The following is a 24,081-nucleotide window of genomic DNA, read 5'->3' as shown; positions in this document are numbered from 1 at the left end:
AGGTTGCTCGGCCTCATGGCATCCTGCATTCTTCTGGTGCCAGAGGCTCGTCTGCGGATGAGATCTTTGCAGTGGGCACTCAAGATGCAGTGTTCGCAATCTTCCGGCAGGATGTCGGACCCTGTTCAGGTGCCGCCCTCGGTCGTCCAGGACCTTCTGTGGTGGGCCATCGAAGGCAATCTGATGAAGGGGGCTCCGTTTTGGCTTCCCTGGCCGGAGGTGACGATCGTGACGGACGCATCCCTCACGGGATGGGGAGCTCATGCCAACGAGTTGACAGTCAGCGGTCGTTGGTCTCCGTCAGAGTCCAGACTCCATATCAGTCTGTTGGAGCTGAGGACCGTCAGGCTAGCCCTGAAGGCTTTTCTGCCGACTGTGCGAGGAAAGAGTGTCCGGATCCTGACGGACAATACGGTGGCCATGCACTACCTCAACAAAAGGGGGGGGGGGCAGGGTCTCTTCCTCTGTGCAGGGAGGCAATGCAGGTCGAGTTCTGGGCCTTCCAGCAGGAAGTTTCGATCTCGGCTGTTCATCTGGCCGGAGACGACAACGAGACGGCGGACGCTCTGAGCAGACAGAGCACGATCTCTCACGAGTGGGAGCTGGCTCAGGAGATTCTCCTGGAGATCTTCGCCCTTCGGGGGACCCCTCAAGTGGATCTCTTCGCCTCCAGTGTCAACCGGAAGTGCGAAAGGTTCTGTTTGCGGGAATTTCCTCCAAAAGGAGCCTTAGGGGACGCGTTCGTGGTGGAGTGGTCATTCCCACTGCTGTACGCATTTCCTCCAGTCCCCGTCATCCCGCAAGTACTGCGGAGGTTACGGAGGTTCGGTTCCCGGATGATCCTCATTGCTCCGGCGTGGGCCCTGAGGACGTGGTACCCGGACCTTCTCGACTTGTCCATCTGCCCTCCATGTCGTCTTCCCTACCGAGATGATCTGCTGTCACGGGAGGGGGGGTCAGGTTCTCCATCCAGAGGTCAGATCCCTCAACCTTCACGCTTGGCTTCTGAAAGGTTTAGGTATAAGGATTGGGACCTCCCTGAAGATGTGTTGGAGGTATTGCTCTTGGCCAGACGGTAGGGCATCAAAGTCTCTGTACCGTTGCCGTTGGCGTAAATTCTGCGACTGGTGCAGAGTTAAGAATGTGGATCCTTTTGAATGTGAAATTCCCATGGTTCTGTCTTTTTTGCTTTCTTTGGCACACAGGGTCTTGGAAGTGGGTACCATTAAAGGTTACCTGGCGGCGCTGGCCATATGTAAGCGCTCATCTGAAGAATGTTCCTATATTAAGATTCCTTTAATTTCTCAGTTTTTGAAAGGGCTCACTAATGTGTTCCCTCCGTCACCTTTTCTGGTGCCCGGTTGGGATTTGAACTTTGTTCTTAAGTTTCTTATGGTTGCTCCGTTTGAGCCTTTGCATTCTTGCCCTTTGAGACTTAACTCTTAAAACTGTGTTTTTGGTTGCGGTTACTTCCGCTCGCAGAGTGAGTGAGTTACAGGCACTTTCAGTTAAGCCACCCTTCACTGTGTTTCATAAGGACAGGGTTGTCCTTCGAGTTCGTCCTTCCTTTCTTCCGAAGGTGGTTTCGGAATTTCATTTGGGCCAGAAGGTTGTTCTTCCGGCATTCTATCCTCCTCCGCATCCTGGTAAGGAAGAGGAGAGGCTCCATAGGCTTGATCATAGGAGAGCGTTGAGCTTTTATATTTCACGCATGTCCCGGGTCAGAGTGGACGATCAACTCTTCATTGGTTACGCTGGAAAGCGTTTGGGACAAGCTTTGACGAAACATACTTTGTCTCGTTGGATTATTTTGGCTATCTCCGAGTGTTACCGCTTGGTGGGCAAGGACCCACCGGCTGCCTTGCGGGCCCATTCTACCAGGGGCATGGCTGCATCTACTGCCCTACAGAGGGGTGTTCCTATTCGTAACATCTGCGATGCAGCCACCTGGGCTTCTGTACATATTTTTGTACGTCACTACTCCCTCGATTCCATCCGAGGACAGGATCTGGCCTTTGGCAAGGCAGTCCTTTATTCCGCAATTTGATTGGGCATGCTAAATTTGTGTTCTAAATTCTTTTCCCACCTCCTTGCTTTTGTACTGCTTTGGGAGTCTGTCAAAGATATGGAATACGTCGGAGGACCCAATCCCCTCAAAGAACAAGTTACTCTCTTACCTGGTAACATTCTTTCGCTGGGCTGGTCCGACGACGTATTCCATATCGCTCCCTCCCTACCTTCCCCGCTGCAGAATTTCTTGTGCGATTGCAGCTTACGTTTCCGCAAGGCCTTGTGTGTCTGACTGGCAGAAGACTGGTGGCACACGTTCTGTGGGAAAAAACTCCAACTGAGGCTACGGGCGTCGTGCGTCCTACTTATCACATCGGGTGACGGCCGTCGGAGGAGGTCCTCGGGGACGGCGCTTCGACGTAGGACGCAGACGCTGAAAATTTGCCAAAGCAGCACAGCTGTGGTGATTACTGTCAAAGATATGGAATACGTCGTCGGACCATCACATCGAAAGAACGTTACCAGGTAAGAGAGTAACTTGTTCTTCTCACAACTGTGACAAGGGAAATCACTCCTGAGGAATACTTAACACTTCGTTTATCATAATTATTCCTACAGGAAAGCAGTTCTTTATGTCACCATCTTTTGAAAGTGTTTAACCCAGTGTCCTTTCTTTTTTGAGCTTATATCACCTGGTTATCAAGATGGAGTTGAATCAGTATAACCCATACATTTGTTGTCTGCACTCGCCTATACAGTATTAGCGATAGTGGTCTTAAAGAGTTGAATTGTAAAAAAGCAATCATACATTCTTGATGTTATGTCAGTTTGTATATTAGAATAAAATAACAGAGAAAAGAATACCAAAGATCCAAGTGTGCAGTAGGAACCAATATCTAACCATAGTTAAGGTTTGACTTTACATTTCAATAATCCTGTGATTTGATCATCTGAATGCTCACTGTGCATTGCTAGAGATGACTGTACAATTCAATACTTTGTTGATGGAAACCTATATCCGTACAATTTATAAGATATTGACCAATTTCAGGGCTACACGTGTTTCACGCTTAGTGCTTCCTCACATGTTCCTCTATAGGGTATATGTTATGCTTAGCCATTGATACTATTGTATATTTAATATTCAACTATTTCGCCCTGTAACAAAACATTTATTTGTAAATGTCCCCACTGATATTCAAGCCACTGATGTTATTGTGGCATTAATTTGGAAGGGACTTACCCAATGCAACTCTACTACATACTTTGGTAATGGATAATTAGATTTGTGCATTAGATCTGTTTACTTCATGCTTCAGAACCTATCATTTCTTATGTATACTTCAGCATGAAAAATATGAATTCCAATTTAAGGACATAGTCTGATGTATGTAACTGTTGTTGTTGAAAAATGACTTGGAGGACATTTTATGACAAATCCACATTCCTGAAGGAACGGCAAACTGTGTAACATGTATAAGCAGGATTTTGGCCAATATGCTATTACACATTGTACAGATATAGCCCTATTGGCACGTTCGAGGAGGACATTTCCACAATCCTCTCAAACAACCTAAAAACTTCATCCCACGCTATCCTTCTGGGAGACCTAAACCTAGGCTACAATGACCCTAAAGACCTGCAAGCAACTAATATCACTAATGTCATCTCAGAACTAGGCTTCTCCCAAAAAATCCTACAACCCACACACGAAAAAGGCTGTATACTTGACTGGGTTGCTGACTATAACTGCAATACAACGATTGTCGATATCACCCCACAAATCTGGACTGATCATGCACTGATAACTTTCCTCCTAAATGCTAACTTGGCCCTACCTATTGAAAATGTTCTGGCTCCCCCCTTGCCAACCAGAAACAAAAAACTTATAACTACAGAAAAACTGCTACCACTCATCCTCCCTAGATTAAACTCTCAACCTGATTCATTGGACACCTCATCACTAGTAAATGAATTCAACTCTTCTATGGCTACTGCTCTAGATACTATTGCCCCACTGAAACTGAGAAAGAGCAAGCCCAGAGCTCACCTAAACACCTGGTTTACTCCTCACCTTAAATCTCTTAGACTTGAAAAACGTAAATGCGAATCTGCTTGGCGACTAACCCCAACAGAGACAAACAAAATTACACTCATCAATGCCTCCAAGATCTACAAAAATGAAATAAAGAAAGCAAAAAGAGAAAACTTTAACAACCGAATACTGCAGGCCAAATCTGGAACGAAACAACTATTCCTTATACTAAAGGAATTAGAAAACCCCATTCCTGTCCAAGATAATTGCGACAAAAATAAAATATGGTGCTCGAACATCCAAAAAGCGCTAAATGACAAAATTGCCACACTCCAAACAAAAATTGAGATAAAGAAACAGAATATCCCACCCTCAACTAACCCAAGAGGCAAACCACCAACCAGCACTAAACTAGACTATAAATTTAACTTCTCGAAAGTAACTATACTCGAGACTGAAAAGATAATACTTTCACTCAAGCCATCCAATTGCCGAGGTGACCCATGCCCAGCCCAACTAATAAAGGAAGCGGCCAGAGACCTCTCCCCATTCATTTCTAAGCTTATTAATGCCTCCTTTGCTTCAGGCACAATACCAGATAACCTCAAGCAATCCTGGGTCCTCCCCCTCCTAAAAAAACAATCACTGGACCCATCCATCCCGACTAACTACAGGCCTATCACAACGGTACCCTTCCTATTAAAAATCCTAGACAGGGTAGCCTACCTACAAATCCAAAAACATCTGCAGCTGCACCACCTTTTAGGCACAAGACAATCAGGCTTCAGACCCCAGCACGGAACTGAAACCGCGCTCATCGATCTTAAAACTCAGGTTGATGAGTTGAGAGACTCTGGAAAGATGGCCCTACTCCTCTTACTGGACCTCTCTGCAGCCTTCGACCTGGTGGATCATGATGTGCTCTGCACCCACCTAGAAACAGCTGCCCATTTCTCCACACATGCCATCGCATGGATCAAATCATTCCTAACCGGTAGAACTATGAGAGTCTTCTCTACTTCTGCTGCTGCTGACCCTGTATCCATCACATGTGGAGTCCCACAAGGTTCTTGTGTCTCCCCCACTATGTACACCATCTTCACGAAGCCATTGTTCGATGATCTAGATGATCTGGGTGTTACCTACACTAACTATGCGGATGACACTCAGATTCTCATACCACTTTCAGGGGATTATGAACAAGATTTGGCCTTGGTGAACAAGATTTATCTCATCATTCAGGCATGGATGGCCACCAACGGGCTATGCCTGAATGATGACAAAACGGAACTTATCATACTGGGGAACAAACAAAACATCAATAGATTAAAAGAAGAATACTCCTCCTTCATCATAGACGGCAATATTATCAAGGTGGCAAAAGAAGTAAAAACATTAGGGTTTTACCTTGATTCCCACCTCTCCCTAACCAAACAGGTGAACGCAATGGCATCCAGCACCGCATATACCTGCAAGCTGATTAGAGCCGCAAAACCATACCTATCCACTGCCAACTGCCTTACCCTTGCTCGAGCATTAGTGCTGTCGAAATTGGACTACTGCAACGCACTATACTTAGGAGCCAATAAACATACGTTGCAAAAAATTCAAACACTACAGAACAATGCTCTTAGAGCAGCCTTAGGAATTCCAAGAAGGGAGCATATTTCAGAAGCTAGAAGACAATCCAACTGGCTCTCCACAGTGGACAAAATCAAACTCAAGACAGCTTCTCTAACTTTCAAAAGTATCAACCATCTAGCACCCAAATACCTAGCCGCTAGATTCAACAGAAAAATCTCCACTAGACCCACTAGAGAAGCATACTCTAACCAGTTAGTGATCCCCCCATTCAAACTAAGTACGGCCGGAGGAAATAGCTTCCCGGTCAAAGCTGCCCAGCTTTGGAACTCCCTCCCGCCCGGCCTGAGATCTACCCAATCCTACGCCCTCTTCGGATCTAACTGTATCAACTGGATCAAAGAAAATGACCGATAGTCCCGCCCTACACTAATATAACTACTGTCCTACATTCGTACTATGTACATAACCAAATACTCTCTATTTTCCTACTGCATATTTCCTGTATATATTATGTTATATGTTTATATTATGCACAATGTATACTCTATTGTCCTGCATTATGTAATTTCTACTATGTTTAACCACCATTTGTAAGCATGCGTAACCTGTAAAGTTTAAAGTATCCTTGAACAACGCGCCCGGTTACCCTCGGGTTTGGTGCGCGCTATAAATAATAAACAAACAAACAAACATAGCTTTCATTATAAAGTATTGAATTCTATTGTAATACCATTAATCAACCATGTGTATTCAGATGATCACCTAAGCAGATTATTGAAATGTCCTGTCACACCCTAACTGCAATTAGACATTGGGCCTCATTACGAGTCCGGCAGTAGCTGTTCCGGAAAAACCGGCAGGCTGCCGCCAGACCCGAAGTAACATTCTGCCTCTGTGATTCCCTGAATCACCAAGGCATGACAACCCCAGTGACCCGGTAATTCCGCAGGCGGAATTCCATAAATCCCCATTCCCATGATTCCGTCTATGACGGAGCCAGTGTTTCCATTTCCGTCTGCAGGCGTGTGGCGTTACTCCCGCCAGGTCAGGCCTCCTGCCTGCAGAACTTGGAATCAGCCGGTCCGGAAACAACGGTGGCGGCGGGTTTACCGCCACCATTGCTTCGGACCGGCTGACTCATAATGAGGCCCATTGTCTCCTACCGCACATATGGATCTTTAGTATTCTGTTCTGTTATTTCATTCTAATAAACAAATTGACTAACAGAAAATTAAGATTATACATACGATTCATTTTTTTCAGATAAACTCTTTTAGGGAACTATTGCCAAGATTGTATGCACTAGCGTATGCTACAACTACATAGATTATTACCATTCAAGGTATTTATTCCTGGTACGGGCCAAGGTGTCAACCCTTGTGTATAGTCTAGTAGTGCAAGCTGTGAGAAATCAGAGGGTGTCTCACCCGCAAGTCCCTGGGAATCTCTCTCAGGTGTCCAGGGCATGACCATCGCCTTTGGATCCAGACCCTGGGGTTGGACCAGTGCGGGAGGATCACCTGGGTGAGGGGTCGTTGGGGAGTGTGGGTGAGATAGCCGATGAAGAGACGCAGTATTCTCCCCTTTTTTGTTCATCTACCCCATCCTATTTTGTAGGATTTTCCAAAGTCCCAACTCCTCCGAAGGCACACCTACTGGAGCAGAGCAACGTACCCAGGGACGAGAGCAGTGGGCCAAAAACCCCAAGGGTTCCCTACTGGAGGTCGTTTCCTCCAGACTATGAAAGACACATGGAGAAGGCCAGATCCCACAAGCAAAGGTTGCATTGTTCTTTCAAGCACGCCAGGTCCCTCCCGGGTGAACGGCAGAGTTGGGGAGGCGAGGCTAACCTCGACTCAGGAATTAATAGCAAAACAAGAAATAAGCGCACAGAGCCGGTGAGTTGGCAAGCAACCTAAAAGACTGGTGTGTGTTAAAGTGAATGATGTAGCAACATTATATCACAAGTGAAGGCTGCACGCGTGTGGAGGAGACGCGAAGAAAGGCAGACATGTGAATAAACTTTGAAGTAAAATACAGCTGTGAGATCAGCAATACTAAGTAACAGAGTGGTCTGGTTAAAGGAAGTAACCCATTTGAAAGTCTCTGTGAAAGGTACATTCTGTGAAGCAATGAAGCGAAAGTAAATGTGAACTTTGAGTCGAAGTGGTGGTCTGTACGAACCACGCACATTCAAATGTCTTCAACATCCGAAAGGGGTCCGAGACGATTGAGGGAGACCCAAAATACAGTAAGCTTGGGGAAGGAAGCCCCGGCAAGTTTGTGTTGAACTGTGACGTGAGAGGTCTGAGCACGGCAGAGGGGGGCCTTTGTGCACTTTACGTTGGAATACAATTTTGGAAAGAGACTTTAACGTGGAAGACAATGGGCCTCAATCCACGGTATGGAACTGCTAAGTGTGTTAGAAACCGAGCCAGCGTGTGTCATTCTGCCTGCAAGGACAGCCTTACTCCATGAGGCTTAACGTGAGGAGGAGAGCTTGTTGAAGTACCTTTATTCTTTTGAACACTGAATTTTTCCTTTGCATACATTTCTCCTTTTTATACTTTTTGTACAAGAGATAGGGTAGGCATTAGGTTTTGTTAGCATAGGCCACTTTGATTTGACAGACTCCACTAGAACTATTTTGTTTATCGTTTGATCGTTGAGACTACTCCCATCTTAGTTATAGGGCAAACTAGGATTTCTCCGACCCCAACATTTTCAATAAAGGTTTTACAAATTGTATCCATTGTATCAATGTCATATTTGTCATACCATACCACTTTCCCTACAAAGCCCACATCTCGGAGACTTGGGGCTTAGCCAAGGGAGCGTATTCGCTAGAGCCATCACCACATCTGGTTATAGATATTGCTTTAATAGTGGCAGTGTGGCTTCTTATGTAAGAAGCCTCCTGCAAAAAGCTCCTATCTGCTTGGCAGGCAGATTACGATGCGTTTGCCTCAACATATACTGTACGTTCTTTCCTCCGTGATAAAAACAGTCTGTCACGTTCCTTCCTGCCCCTGAGAAACCTTACCATACGAATAATAAAGCGGCTGTGTTGAAGGAGCATATAATGCTATGAGTGAAATGTTTTAATTTGGTCAAGGGATTTTCTTCTTTAGGAAAAAAAAGGCATAGAGCAGTCTGTATTTGCTTTATTTTTTTAGATCTTTTTAGGAAGCCGTTTTCCAGCACACCACCCATCCCTCTTCTTCGTCCAAGTATCATGTCCACCACTTACAGCACAGCACAATTTGGTTCTCCCATCTCATACCACCCTGCCTTGCCGTCCTACTACCCTGGCCTTTCCAACACCTACCACACTTTCCGCTCCCTACATGTGTCACCTTAGCCTCTCTCAACACCACTCATTTTCCAACTTGTTTCAGTCTGGTATTTCTGAACTCACTCCAGACCAGTCCCAACTCTTTCCTCCTTTCCACCCCACCCCTCTCCACCTCCCAAATCATCCTATGCATCTCAGAATGCTATGATGTGGCTGGGAAGAATGTCCCTGAGGATCTCGGGGATTATTCAACCTGAGGGCTGGCTCTCGCCTCTTCCCTCCCCTCCTGTCCCTAGTACTGCACTACCACCATCCTACCTTTATTTTAGATCTGTCATCCATATTTCTCTTTACCCTATCCACCTTTCCCTTCCCTTGCACTCTTCGCCCTTATTCACAGCTTGTTTTCAAACTAGCTTTTTACGTTTTCCTCATTTGCTCTTGTCCCTTCCACTTTTCTACCACATGTTTTTCTTTCCTTCTTTTTTCAGGACTTCTTTCTTCAACCCCATTCCCTTCCTGTTTCATTCCCTCTCTTCTCTGCCTCTTGTCATAATTTCTACCCCTTTCCCCCTCCATTTCCCTCTATCTGTTCCAAAACAATGCTGTTCTCCTTAGTGATGTTGACAGATTGGTGGCATTAATAGTTGCTGTAGATGTTGATTAGTTATTCTTTTTTTAAAAAACTTTCTACAGGACCTTTTATCGTTTTGAAGCTGTTTGGGACAGTTCTTTACATAACTCTCTCCTTTTGAATCGGGTGACACCATACGGAGAAAGGATCTACATGACGTTGTCAGCATACCTTGAAGTGAGTATTTTGTGCTGTTAGCATAACTTGAGATGAAGGTGCAGTGCTGCCAGTGTAAATTGATGTTCGTGCATGTGAATCTGCGCACCACTATATGATTACAGAATCAGTCTGACCATATGGCATTGAAGAATGTGCCAAACATGTTACCAGGACTAGCCTGCGGCTGTGTTTCTGCTAGTCTCCTATCTTGACTCTGGATTTTTGTTTGACACATTACAGGTGATAAAATACTAAATGGCTTCAAACTGATCAGTCATTGACTATGGTCCAGCGAGTACACTGCTTGTACACTGCCTGCCTTCGGTTTACAACCTCTGTTCTCTTTCGGTAGCCTTATAATATTTAGTGATTGCATTTGTTTGCATTTTGCCCGTGGGATTAATTTGCAATTTGAGTGTTGGAAAATGTGTTGCGGGGTGTTGTACACTGTCATATGCTGTCATCAGCAGGATAATAGTTTGGGATCTGCCCTTGTTTAACTTTTTTTTTATTTGTAAAAGGAAAACGTGTTGCCGTAGAACTAAGTTAGCATGCCTAGTTAACTTGTTTGACAGCATTAGGGCATAAAGAAATGCAAAGTATGCAAAGGAATCTAATAATTCTTGTGTTATATAGAACTGAAAAATATATGCCAAAATATACATGCAAATTGTAGGTGATTGTGCCACCCTTTTAAGGATGGGTCCGTGATTAGCATCAGTCATGGCCAGGGTTGTTGAAACAATGCCCCTTTCAGTAGGTTGTCGCTCTGGGACCACCATTCCCGGGGTCTCGCCACTTTCGCAGAGACCTGAAGGTCTGAATTATGGCAATGAAACTGAGACCATTGATAACTGAGAAGTCACAGTAGCGACTTTGTGTGCAGCCAGGCCTCCGGTACCACCAGAATGCAGGAGGCCATAAGGTTCAGTATAGCCCAGGAAGTCCACGGATGGAGCTCTCCTGCGATTAGAAGACATGAACCATCTTGGAGTAGTTTGCTACTTAGTCCTCGGGCAGAAAGATCCCTGCCCAGGCGAGTGTCCAAGACTGCTCTGATAAATCGGAGGGACTAAAACTGCGAACCTGAGACTTCTAGAAGTTCAGGGAGAAGCCCATTCTATGCAACAGGCTGCACATGCGGACCAAATGTGCCGACACCCTTTCCAGGAAGCGAGCTCGAACAAGCCACTCGTCAAGAAGAGCAGCACCATGAATTGACAGTGGCAGTGACCTACTGTGAATCACATTGTTTCAGTCCATGGAAGCTTCAAGACTTGAAACATTCTTTGCGGTTATACTGTTATTGTAAAACAATATGTCCATCATGAGTTGGTAAGGTGTCTAATGTGCTGGTAACATTCAGATACTCCTGGGAGGCAGATTGTTTAATCTTCTACTTAGCTAAAAAAAAAAAAGGCTTTATTCAGGAATGTGTCCATTAACAGAAATGATCAACAGCACATAAAACAAAACAAAGCTAGCATTCATACATTCATACTTCCATAATATTCTTATAAATGCTGCCTTTACATAATATGAAACGTCATCCAAAAAATCTGCATAATTACAAATCATAAACAAAGACATGGGGTCCGAGCATTTCTTTATTTTTTATAAAATGCGACCTATGCAATTTTTTTTTAAAAATCAGTAAAAATACAAAAACTACAAATTGTTACAAATCTATTAAATCTTCATCTCTACCCAAACCATACCAGCACAACCTATCTGGGCTCAGTAAGCACATCCATGCTTTTAAAGGGAACACATTTAGACCTATCCCTCAGTATTTGTCTCCAGCATGGGGTCTTGCATTGATTCGCATCCTCATGAATATTCCTCATCATTAAAATTGGAATTCTTGTTAAAAATAGAATGCAGTTTAGCTTTAAACTTAAAACTGCTCATCTGCTCTATAGCCTTTCATCGTCCTTTGGGTCATACTGCCCCCAGCCAATGACACTCATCCTCCTAAACTCCTCCCCTGGTGGCCATCTTCAGATTTTACTGATGCTAGTGTTGGAAGTCCTTGTGCTTCTCTCCTCAAAAATTGTTAGTTTCTTGCTGTGTTTGCTGTTTTTTGAAGACATCTTCCATCTCTTCATTGTCAACCGTTGGTGGCAACTACCGGCAGCGGGAACCCGTTGTCGGCAAAGATCTTGAATCCACTGTCGGATCTTCAGCCCAAGGCGGCACAGGCCCGGTCTTGGGCCTACACCTCGACCATAGCGTATTCGACAAAGGAAAGCCTCTTCTGAAGCTACGGCCTGAAGAATATGTTCGAGGATCAGCACCTCAAGTGCATTTACTGTCTTCATCCCGACCACGATGCGAACGGATGCTCAATTTGCCAATCCTTTTCGTCGAACACTGGGAAGGACTGCCACCGGAGGTTGGTGGCATGGTTTGAGGAATATACGCCCTGAGGCTGTGTCAGAGGCCTTAATCATGCCTCTTCCAGGGCTGGTAGGTCCATTGAGTACTCCCTCTGGTAGAAAGAGGTTGGGGTCCTTAGAGAATGCTTCCCTGGCGAAGATCCCCAAAAAAGGCAAAATCACAAGCTCCATCAGCTTCCTCATCAACGACCTCCATGGCTGAGAAGAGTCGGTCGCCGACTATGTCGACGGTTAGCCTAATGGTTGGTGGGTTACCTCAGTGCGCGAGGAAATCGCTGGCCTCATCATCCAAGCACAAATCGTTGTCGAAGACTATCATGTTTTCTAAGGACCAGTGTCCGGTTCCACCGTCGTTGATGCCCTCGTTGACATCTTCATCCATCCAGACCGTCGCTCCATCTATGAGCTCGTCGACAACTCCATCTATGAGCTCGTCGACAACTCCATCTGCGAAGTCTAAAAGGTCAAGTCTTCCTTCGACGGCTGCTACCCCGAAGGGCTTGTCAACGACCATCACCTTTACCTCTTTGACGGTCACCATGCCCAGGTTATCTCTCCCTCCTAGACCTCCATCACCGGTTCCAATGACTATCTTGTCAACTGCATCTGTTACAGCTCTGCAGGCTCCAGTTGTCGCCTCCTTTCCAAAGGGCTCTGATCTGGTGAAAGACATGCCTACGGCTACGGAATTCCTCCCCAGGCCCATCAAGGCTGTCCCACTCTTTATTCTGGCTCCTCTGGGATCCCCAGAAAGTCCCCAGCCATCTACACCAATTCTGAAGAGGACCTGCCAGAAGATTTTTATTTGGATCAGGAAGGGGGCCATGGTGAACCCGACCCCATTCTACCCATTCCTCATCAGGGAACACCAAACCGTGAGCCTTCCCAGCCGTTGAGCCCTCCAAGGGGCTCAGGCCCAGTTCCTGCTCCTGCTGTACCTTCTGCCCCAGCTCCTGCACCAGGAGACATGCCCTTGGAAATCCTAAGCTTCCTGCACGCTCTGGTGGCAGAAATTCAACAGACGGCCCACTGCTCCTGCTCCGGCCATGTCCTCCAAGGCCCCCTCTGGATCAGCCGACACTGCCTCACAAGGCCACTGTTATCCCTCAGCCTGCGCCAGCGGCTCTGCCTACCATGGTAGTGGAGCCAGTTTAAACTGGCACGGACACCCACTCAATCAGTCCTCATACAGAGGAGTTTGACGACTATGTTCCCACGGATGGGTACCTCTGGATGTTGATGAACCCGCCACAGCCTCTGCCCCAGGACAAAATTAGCTCTTTCCACTCTGTAATTTTGAAAGCTGCCAAATTCTTCAACCTGTAGCCAGAGCAGAAGTAAAAGGAGGGTTTCCTATTTGAGTGGCGAGAGTCCTCCAAGAAGACCATCGTATCGGTCCCTTTGTTGGATGACATACGCCTGCTAAGCTTGACCGGTTGGAGAAGAAATACCGGGTTTCCGACTCAGCCCCTAGGTGCCTCCGATCTCAGTCTTCTCCGGACTCTGTGGTATCGGCCGCTGCCAGAAAGAGGCCCTCCAACCCCTCTGTCGTCCATGGTGCCTGAAGACAAGAGGGCAAGAAGCTCAAAGCTGCAGGGAATCGTATCACCCCCACAGCAGCTTCCACCATCAAGGCCACCAACGCCCTCGCCATCCTGTTAAGGGAAGACCAGGAGCTGTGGTACAAGCTGGGGCCCATCCTTGACTTCCTTCCTGATGATAAAAATGCCAAAACCATGGCCCTGTTCCAAGAAGGGGAAGTGGCTTCTGACCACGGCATCACTGTCTCTCTCAACATTGCTGACTCCTGCTTCGACCAGATGGGGAATGGTGTGGCTCTTTGATGCCAAGGTTGGCTAAAAGAGACACATTTGCGCACAGATGTGCAAACCAAAGTCATTTACATTACGTTCGATGGGGACAACCTATTTGGAAAAGCGGTCGAGGACACTCTCCAGGCCATTGAGACCGACACAGAGACGGCGCGCTCTCTGGGGTGGCTGCAGCAGAGGGGCCTGTCCTTTCGTTTCCCAAAGGGAAAAGTCTCCAGATCTTCCAAGGGTTACACCACCCCCTATCGCCGGCCCTCCCTCTCCACCACCCAGGAGTCTTATAGGGGCTGCTCCCTGGCCTACGGCAGTGGCACCGAGCATCGTTGTCACCCCTCCATCCACCAATAACAATAAGGTCCGAACTGCTGGTTAAATGATTCAACAGAATGTTTTTAAAAATAATGATTCCGGTATGCAGTGTATCAAATGGTGATATCACTAGAGAAAACACATTTGGAGGCGTTTTCAGACTTTGAAAGCAATCAAGACAATATTGAAAAAGTAGAAAGGGTAACAAAGGAAAACATTTATTTTGATAATTGTGTTACGAAAGTCCAAATTGGACCAAAGAATCAGTAAAAAAATACATATGAAATCAGTGAAAACATTGTGACACTTATTAGACAGTCTAGAATTGGACAATAATCAGAAAAAGTATTTAAACAGATTTTTTTTTTTTATTTAAGAAACAATATATATCTCCACAATTCAAATTGTAAAGTAAAACAGGTCTGCCCCCCCCCCCCCCCATCCAGCACACAGACACCGAAACAGGCCTGAACCAGTCAGGACCTTCGACCCCACTTCTGCACCCCAGTGGTAGGCCGACTATCAAACTTTGTCAGTCAATGGCGAAAGATCTCCACAGACAAATGGGTGCTGGACGTTCTGCAGCAGGGGCACACTTTGGAATTTCAAGACAGGTGCCCCTGCATTCCTCCTGTCGCACATCAAGCACTGCAAATTGTAATTAGTTATTTATAATATGCTTAATACCCAGAGGTTTCTTAAGTGCGGACCCGGGGATCGAACTTGTATTGCTCCACGTCGTCTTGCGTCCAAGTCGAGCGCTTTGCCCCTGAGCTAGCTCCCGACACATGGCGCAATTGCTGCAGGAGGTCCAAGCCATGCTTTGCAAAGGGGCAATAGAACCAGTTCCTCAACACCATCGGGGCTCCGAACTGTAAGCCAGATACTTTCTGATAAAGCAGTAGTCCGGAGGGTGGCGACTAATCCTAGACTTGCGGCACCTCAACAAGTTCCTCAAATCCCAAAGGGGCATGATGGTCACGTTGCAGCACATGCTCGACCAGCTGGAGGAAGGGGATTTTCTGGCAACTCTCGACTTGGAGGACACATACTTCCACATCCCCATTCATCGCAAGCACCAGAAGTTCTGCATTTTGTCATCCAAGGAAGACCTTACCAGTTCAAGGCCCTTCCCTTTGGCCTGAAATCAGCTCTGAGAGTGTTCACCAAATTCTTGGCCCCAGTGACAGTGCAGCTACGCCACAAGGGAATCCACGTCTACCCTTAGCTGGACGATTGGCTCATTCGGTCCCTCTCCCGCGCTCTGGCAACCCAGCACATAGCAGAGACCATGCAACTTCTGACATTGCTAAGCTTCTCGATACACTATCCAAAGTCCTGCGTAGTGTCTTCTCAGAACGCTCTGTTCCTTGGTGTTAGACAGAATCCTGTGCAGTGCCCTTAGGGACCACTAAACACAATTTAGACTACAAATGGTAATACAAGTACACCTTTGGTACAAGCCTGTACTACACTGCTACAGTGGTAGCAATAGCGGAGCAGCCAGACTTATCTCAAGAGCAAATGCGAAGTAGTAGAGATTACACAAAGGACCACAGTTACGGTGACTCAAGCAAACATTGACTCAAGGTTTCAGGTAAAAAAAGATAAGTACATTTATTTTTAAACCATCTGTTGTAAAACACCTCACTTCTAATACTTTAAAATCACACGATTTGACAGACCAGTGTTGCGATACTAACGTGTAACCGCAGATAGAAATGCTCACGAAGTTAAAACCCACATTGTACTTCAGAATTTCAAACAAAGGAAAAGGGGATAAAATCACAGGCAATACTTTTGTCAAGGCAATAGGATCAGAGGACTCGTTCAAAGATACAGATAAGTCAATAGGCCTGCGCCAGTGTCTATGGAGCAGATGCTCTGTTGCCGAGGATCACACGTTGAACAGTTCGAGATTCGAGATGTCAAGAGTACTTAGATATTGTCAGATGGAAGGAAAAGTATAAGAGGGAAGGAAGAAAGGACAAGCCTTCGTGGAGGAAAAAGGTTCACCCCGATTCCGGATGGTCAGACGGAGAGAACGACCAAATGTGCACAGTACCTTATTCCATTGAAGAAAGCTGGTGCCCCGGCAGTTGTTTCTGGTAGTTCCTGCAGACTTTCCTGCGACTTCAGTCATGGGGACAAGGAAGGACGACGTCTCATTAGCGATCTGCACTACCCGGGGATGAGGCCAGCAGCAGCGAAAAAGGCAACAATGAATAAAAGGTGCGCTCCTTTAAATCAGGAGAGGGCTCTTCTGATGGCTATCCGGACCACTACAGCACAGCAGTGATTTCGACCCAGGAGTGGATTCTCTGACTGAAGAAAGGGTGAGCTAGTTTTCCCACCAGGCTCAAGGGAAGAAGACTCTGGACTGGATCTTCTCTTGAAGGGTAGATAGCTCATGACTGCAGCAGGGCTTCACCGGGACGCGGGGTTGCAGCAGCCGTCTTCTTCTCCGCTTCTCTTCGGTTCTTTGCATTTCCAGTGGCGACTCTGCCTTCTAGCCCAAGAGTCCTGCCTTTTATGCCAAAATCCCCTATTCACACAGCCTGGCTGTCAATCACAGAGCAGGGGAGTTGTCCGGCCCGTACAACCACCTCAGCCAGTAGACACAAAGTGTGACTTGGGTTTCCAAGGAAACCCTGTGCAGGGGGTGACTACACCCCTCCATCACATTCAGCCCACCTAGACACCCAGACGCCAAAGGAGGGCTTCTGGTCAGAAGCCTGCCAAAGGTCAGCGAACAGAGGAGGCAAACCTGGTTTGCCGCGCAAAGAAAGACCCAAGAAGGATGTTAACAAAAAGAAATGGCGATTAAACCCAACTGGAGCCGAAATAACAAGTATTTGGGCAAGCGGGTTTAAAGTTCGAGGCTACTAAAATAGCCTAAAACATTACCATGTTATGTAATATAATCGTGGTGGGAAAATTAGGGTAGATACCACTGCCACCAGCCAAGTCTTAATGTTAAGGGAGTGAAACAACGCTCCAGGATTCACAGATAAAAAGGGCTAGGAATTAACCCTTTCCAATACTCCATATAAGATGGGGTGTACTGGACCTGTGGTTAAAAAGTGACTATGTAAAGTTAATTGCAACTTTACCTTTTCTGGGATACAGTAGTCAACCCTAGAAAATGGAGTCGGTGCGAAGTCTAAAAGACAACCCGATGTTACTGCACTGAGGGTGCTGTGTAACACACAAAGAGTGGGGCTCTTGAAGTGATGTACTCCAGAGCCCACAATCACAAAAACAGTATAAATACACATGGCAAAACACAGGTAAGAGTGGGGGAAAAGCTCGCACTCTTACCAAGTGAAAAAAAATAAACTCTAGAAATCCAGCAAAGCTGCTGAGGGACTCACTAGGTAAGGGAAACTAGCCATAGAATGAGAATTTTCCCTAACACTGGGTGCCCAACTCAACACAGTATCATGTATGGCGACTCCCTGAGAAGAGGTGGTGAAGGCCATCCTGGGAAAGGTACAACAGCTGTCTGTCGGCAGCGGACGTTGCAGTAGTCCGGCCAATCAAGTCCATGCTGGGTATGATGTCTTCCTGCATCCATCTGGTCCCCTTTTGCAGGCTTCGCATGAGATCCACCCACGAATTTCCGGATGCCAGGTTGCAGCAAGTCACGGGCATCTTAGACCGACAAGATTGCCCTCAATCGGGCATTCCATCAAACCCTGCAATGGTGGTCAGTTCGCCCACACCTCACTCAGGGAGCTCCCTTTCAGATCCCTCTGTACCAGGCTACAGTCCCAACTGACTCCTCTCTGGAAGGTTGGGGAGCCCACACAGGACATTCTCATGCAGAGGTATCTGGCTCCCGGAAGAAAAGGAGTTGCACATAAATGTCCTAGTACTGTTGACAGTCTTCTGGACCCTCAAGTCTTTCCAGCCTTAGACCCAGGGAAAGGTGGTGCAGGTCTTCATGGACAACACCACCACCATATTTTACATCATGAAACGGGGCGGGATGTGCTCCCCCACTCTCTCCCTGGAAGCCCAGTCTGTATGGCACTCGGCCATTCTTCAGCACATGTTTCTCGTCCCTTTTCAACTGGCAGGCATCAAGAACATAATTGCAGACTCTCTCAGCAGTTTCAGCAAGCGCAGGTGTCGGTCCTCTTCAGCGGGGTCTCCTTCAAGTCGTCCTCTTTGTGACGGCTGCCAGCTGCAATTATCAGAAGTTTGCCAGTAGGTATCCCCAGTCAGGGACTCTGGGGGATGCCTTCTCGTTCCCCTGGGAGGGCCTCTTCCTGTACGCTTTCCCTCCGATTCTGCTGATCCTACCTGTGATCGACACACTCAGAAGTTGCCACTGCAAGATGATCCTCATTGTACCGGCGTGGCCAAGGCAGATCCGGTACTCGGACCTTCTTCATCTGTCGGTGGCCCTTGCCATCAAACTACCTCCACTTCCCAACCTCACGGACTGGCCCCTTCAGCCTTAGAATTTGGAAACTACTTGCTTCCTTTGGAATGCAAGAAGATCCTGACCAAAGCCAGGGCCCCCTGCTACAGGCTCAAATGGGAGCGTTTTACCGTGTGGTGCTGGGCACAAAAGATTTCACATCTGTGTGACTGCTCTGCAGCTTCCCCCATACCTGCTCTTGCTGGCCAAGGCTGGCCTTGCCCATGCATCTATCAAGGTCCACCTGGCCACCATCTCCCGGTCCACCCGGGCTCCAGGCATGCTCTCCCTGTGGTCGCACAGGCCCGTTAAGGAGTTCCTCAAGGGCCTCTTAAGAATATTCCCTCCGTTGAAGGCTCTTGCTCTGGCTTGGGAGCTGAACGTAGTACTGTCCAAACTTACGGGGCGTCCATTTGAAACAATGCATTGAGCCCCTCTGAAGTTTCTATCGTGGAAGACCGCCTTGCTGGTGGCTATATTTTTTTTTTAAACTTTATTTTTGCATTTTAGTAAACAAGTGTACCAACAAGCCCCAACAGTGGGCTACTAACATGTCGTTGTTGCCCCCCTCACGCCCGCCCCCCCACCCTCTGGCAGTCCCATCACACAACAAGTAGCTATCGCATTTGATTTACACAGGTGAAGTCTGTGGTGGCTGATCAGATGTCTCGGTTGGTGCTGCGCTGGAGAGGAGGTGCGAGATGTAGGGGCCCCAAATATCTGGGGGTCTTGCGTGGTGGGGTAGTGTCTTTATAACTTCTGATTCCGTTTCTTGGCAGTATGTAATTTCTCTCCTCCAGTTCGCAAGAGTGGGGGGTGTGCCGCGTCCCACGCCATGGCCACTCTTCTACGTGCCAGAACCAATAGCATGCTTGCCAGTTTTCTAACGTGTGAGGACAGGGGTCTCGTTAGGCCAAGGAGTGCCACTAGTGGGGAGTGTCCCACCCTCTCGCCAATTATTGCGTCAGTTTCGTCGAGCACATCTGACCAGAATTTAGACACTATTGGGCAGCTCCACGCTAGGTGCAAGAAGTCAGCATCAGGGGACCCGCACCTGTCGCAGGATGCATTTGACCCGGGTTGATGTCTGTTTCTCTTTTTAGGGGTATAATAGGTTTGGTGCAGAAAGTTAAAGTGGATTTGTTTGAAGCGGGAGTTGAGTGCCACTTTTTGAGTCTGCTGTAAGATATAGTCCCAGTCTTCATCTAGGATGGGGGTTTGAAGCGTGGATTCCCATCTTGCTTTCGATTTGGGGTTCGAGGGCAGAGTGTCCATGAGCAGGGCTTTATAGATAGATTAGACCAGTTTGCCCTCCCCTTGTGCCTGAATGGCTCTGTGCAGCAGCTGCCAGGTGGGAGGTTGTTGTGGGAACGATGGGATGAGGGCCTGCAGGGTGTACCGCACTCTGAAGTACAAAAAGATATCGAGGGAGGAGGTGCTACCTTTCTCCTTCGCTTGCTGGGGTGTTATGAAGGTGTCTTTTATGAAGAGGTCACCAAGTGTATTTATTTTGCAGATCAGATACACTTTCTAGGCGGTGAGTGGGATCCCGGGAATGAATTTGGCTGGTAGAAGAGGAGAGTATCTAAGCTGAATCTTGTACTTTTGGGCCATTTTCCGCCATATTGTGTAAGTGGATTGCACTATGTTCAGCGTCGTGTGTGGCACAGCCTGTTTGCTGATAATCACGGCCCTTAGAAGGTTGGGTGAGGCTAGTGCCCGTTCGACCTGTACGTGCGGTCTTATGAATTGAGGCTTATACCAGTGTCTGAGAAACTGGGCTTGTGCTGCCCAGTAGTACCGTTCCAAGTCGGGTAGAGCTAGGCCACCCTTAGTGACGGGAAGTATGAGGGATGAGTATGCCACCCTTGCGGGTTTGCCCGACCAAATGAGGTCCAGAACTAGGCTTCTCAGCTTACCCAGGAAGCGCCGGGACAACAGGATGGGGATGTTGGAGAAAAGGTACAAGAGTTTGGGGAGGATTACCATTTTTACCAGTGAGGCTCTTCCCCAGAGGGTGAGTGGTAGAGATTTCCACCTGTTCACCTTATCTCTTAGTGATTTCAGTGTGCTTTCGTAGTTGTCTTTGAATATGTCGTGGTGGTTCAGGGACCCTCTGATTCCTAGGTATTGGACGTGGGCTTTCTCCCAATGGAAGTTAAAATCGTCTTGAACTATTCTGGTCTTTGTGTTAAAGGGAAAAACGATTGATTTAGATTGATTGATTTTCAACCCTGATACCAGCCCAAACTTAATTATTTCTTGCATAATCGGGTTAAGGTTTTCGCTGGGGTTTTGCATGAACAGGACTATGTCGTCGGCATAGAGGGATATTATTAGACGGTGAGGTCCTATTTTAAGCCCTCTCTTGGCGTTCCCTGAGGCCCGCTGCTAAGGGCTCCATCACAAGGGCGAATATCATGGCGGATAGTGGGCATCCCTGCCTAGTGCTGCGCTGGAGTTTGATATATGCCGAGCGAGTCGACCCGAGAGTGATTGCTGATAGGGGCTGATTATAGAGGAGCGAGACCAGCTTGATAAACTGTTTCCCAAGTCTCAGCTGCTGCAGCACGGCGAACAAAAAGGGCCACTCGACAGAGTCGAATGCCTTTTCTGCATCCAGCAGCACCGCCACTGCCTGCTGTTCGGGGTCGAGTGCTGCCAGAACCCCGAACATTCTACGTATCCCGAATGTGGTGTTTCAGCCAGGTACGAATCCGGCCTGATCAGCGAGTACCAGTGCGGGCATTAGCGGGAGAAGTCTATTAGCGAGGATCTTGGACAGGATTTTGATGTCCAGATTAATTAATGATATGGGGCGGTAGGACTTGCAATCTTCGGGTGGCTTGTCTTTTTTGTGTAGCAATATTACGTTGGCTTCTCTTAATTTTTGTCGGAGAATGCCAGATTCGATCGCTTCTTCGAAGACTTTACGCAGAAGAGGGGCAATGAGGGGGGCAAAGTGTTTATAAAACTCACCAGTTAGCCCGTCGGGCCCCGGGGCTTTGGATGGCGGTAGACTTTTAATGGCTTCGTGGATCTCTTCTAGCGTTATGGGCTCGTTCAGCGGCTCACGGAGTTCCCTCTCCACCCAGTACAGTTCTGTGTCGTTGAGGTAGCTCCGGATCGCATTGGAATCTGCCGGTCCCCCGGCGCTGTATAGATCTTGGTAGAATGCCCTGAATACCTAGACTATGTCTTCTTCTTTGTGCAGCATATTTCCCTGCAGTGTCCGGATGCTATCCACCCTTGTTGGCCTCCTGTCTGCAGCTATAAAACGAGCAAGAAGGGCTCCAGGCTTCTGGCCTTCGCCGTATTGTCTGATTCTATGATTGTGTCCCAGAAATGTTATCTCCCGTTCAGCCAGGTTTCTGAAGTTCAGAAGTTCTTTTTTCAACATCGCCTGGATGTGGTCTGAGTTGTGAGCGGCTTGCTGCTTTTCCAGTTCCTTCAGGTGTGTTTCGCTGGTCCCTAGCTTGCGTCTGATAAGTTTCAGGATTCCGTTTTCTTTGGCTAGACAGACGCCTCTTACATAGCATTTGAGAGATTCCCATAGCACTCGGGCGGAGTTGACAGTGCCTTGGTTAATGTCAAGAAAGGTGTTGATTTCCTCGCTTAGCTCGGTGGCGAATATTGGATCGGCGAGAGATCTGGGTTTGAAACGCCATTGGGAAGGTCGTGGTCTGGTAGTCGGCAAGCGGCAATCGAGTATTACCGTGGCGTGGTCTTAGAAGGTTTTGGGGAGTATTTGCCATGTGCCCCATTGCCAGTTGCTGTGAGCAGAGACTAGCAGATAATCGATGCAGGAGTTCGTATTATGTACACTTGAGTGGTATGTGTAGTCTCTGGCTTCCCAGTTCTGGATCCTCCATATGTCCGATAGGTCAAATGCTTTGCAGATCTCCTGCACGTGTAGGCTGGCTTTGGACGGGTGCGCGGTTGTTAGCTGTGATTTAACTTTGTGGGTCGAGATGAGTATTCAGGTCGCCTCCCAAGATTATGGTAGCGTTTCGTACTTGTGTGAGGCGGGACAGCACCCAGTCAAAGTTGTTTGCATCGTCTGTGTTGGGGGCGTAGGAGTTGACGAAAACCACCTCCTCTCCCTCCACCATGCCCCGAACCAGAAGAGCCCTTCCTTCGTTATCGCTTTCTGTTTGGATCAAGCGAAACCCCAGCGAAGTGTGAAGAAGAATTGTGACTCGCCTGGCGTAGGATGAGTATGAAGAGAAGTAGCGATGGCATCCCCAGCTGCGGGCCCACAGTTGCTCGTTTTGCGGTAAAAGGTAAAAGGTGGGTTTCCTGAATCATTGCCACCTCGATCTTGTGGCGTCTGAGTAATTATGGGATCTTGCGTGTCTTGGCCGGGATGTTGCCCCCTCTAATGTTCCAGGTTGAATGTAACGGTGATGTTTTATATGGCACCCGTTTGCGGAGAGACCGGAGGTCCACCCCTCGGCGGTGTCCCGACACTTGGGTCGGCTGGATTGCATGGGAGCTGCGTCAGGCGGGAGGGCTTGTGAGGGGTGGCGGCGGGGCTCTGGATGAGGCCCGCAGTTAGGCGATGGCGCATGGTGCGCGTTTCGAACAACAACAACAATAAAACAATTTCCCTTGCACGGACAACCCCCAACTTGTCCATTTGGAACCCCTCCAACTAGAAGACAAGGCGTGCTGTGCACGGGGCGTGGGTGGCCTTCCGAGGCTTAGTCCCCAACCTCCCGTTTGCGAAGATTTTCCTGATGGCTTGATACCTTCTTGCTTTGGATCAGTGTCGCAGGTGTTTATCACGGCGGGACTCTCCCCGCTCTTTCTCTGTTTGTGGCTCCGGGCATTTGGTTTGCAGATTTACATCCCTGCTGGTCGAGGTACAATGTGGCTTCGTCTGGGGAGTTGAAGAAGTGCGTATTTCCCTCCAGTTGAATGCGAAGCCTCGCCGGGAAGAGCATTGAGTACGTGATTTGGTTGGTGCGCAGTCTGTGTTTCACATGGGCGAACGATCTCCTTTGGGCTTGGACTGACAGCGAAAAGTCAGGGTAAAACTGGATGTCGTCCCCGTCGAAGTGTAGTTTGCCCTTTTCTCTTGCCATTCTGAGGATGGCGTCCCTGTCCTTGTAGCTTAAGAGCTTGGCAATGATCGGGCGGGCAGGGGCTCCCGGAGCAGGTCTTGTTGCAGGGATTCTGTGGGCTCTTTCCACTACGAATATTTGCGACAGAACTGCGGGACCGAATAGCTCCGTGCATAGTTTTTCGATGTGTTCTTCCATTCTGACTGGTAGTTGGCTGGGGGCAGTGTGACCCAAAGGACATCGATAGGCTGTAGATGAGATGAGCAGTTTTCAGTTTAAAGCTAAACTGCTTTCTTTTTTTTTACCAAGGATTCCCAGCCTGATGACGA

At 47.7% G+C, this 24,081-nt stretch overlaps 1 protein-coding gene across 24 annotated transcripts in view; it reads left to right on the top strand.

Annotated features, from left to right (window-relative positions):
* KIF1B (kinesin family member 1B) overlaps positions 1 to 24,081 on the top strand; it is a 2,119,562-nt gene that overhangs the window by 1,815,568 nt on the left and 279,913 nt on the right. For all 24 annotated transcript variants that reach the window (XM_069609972.1, XM_069609971.1, XM_069609973.1 and 21 more), the window contains one exon: positions 9,621 to 9,735. In XM_069609972.1, the coding sequence (XP_069466073.1) occupies positions 9,621 to 9,735 (115 nt within the window). The remainder of the gene's footprint in view (positions 1 to 9,620; positions 9,736 to 24,081) is intronic.

This window comes from Ambystoma mexicanum, chromosome 8 (assembly GCF_040938575.1).
Source record: "Ambystoma mexicanum isolate Mex_15411 chromosome 8, UKY_AmexF1_1, whole genome shotgun sequence".
NCBI lineage: Eukaryota > Metazoa > Chordata > Amphibia > Caudata > Ambystomatidae > Ambystoma > Ambystoma mexicanum.
The sequence above is the reverse complement of the archived record's forward strand: the minus strand, read 5'-3'. Positions and strand labels throughout refer to the sequence as shown.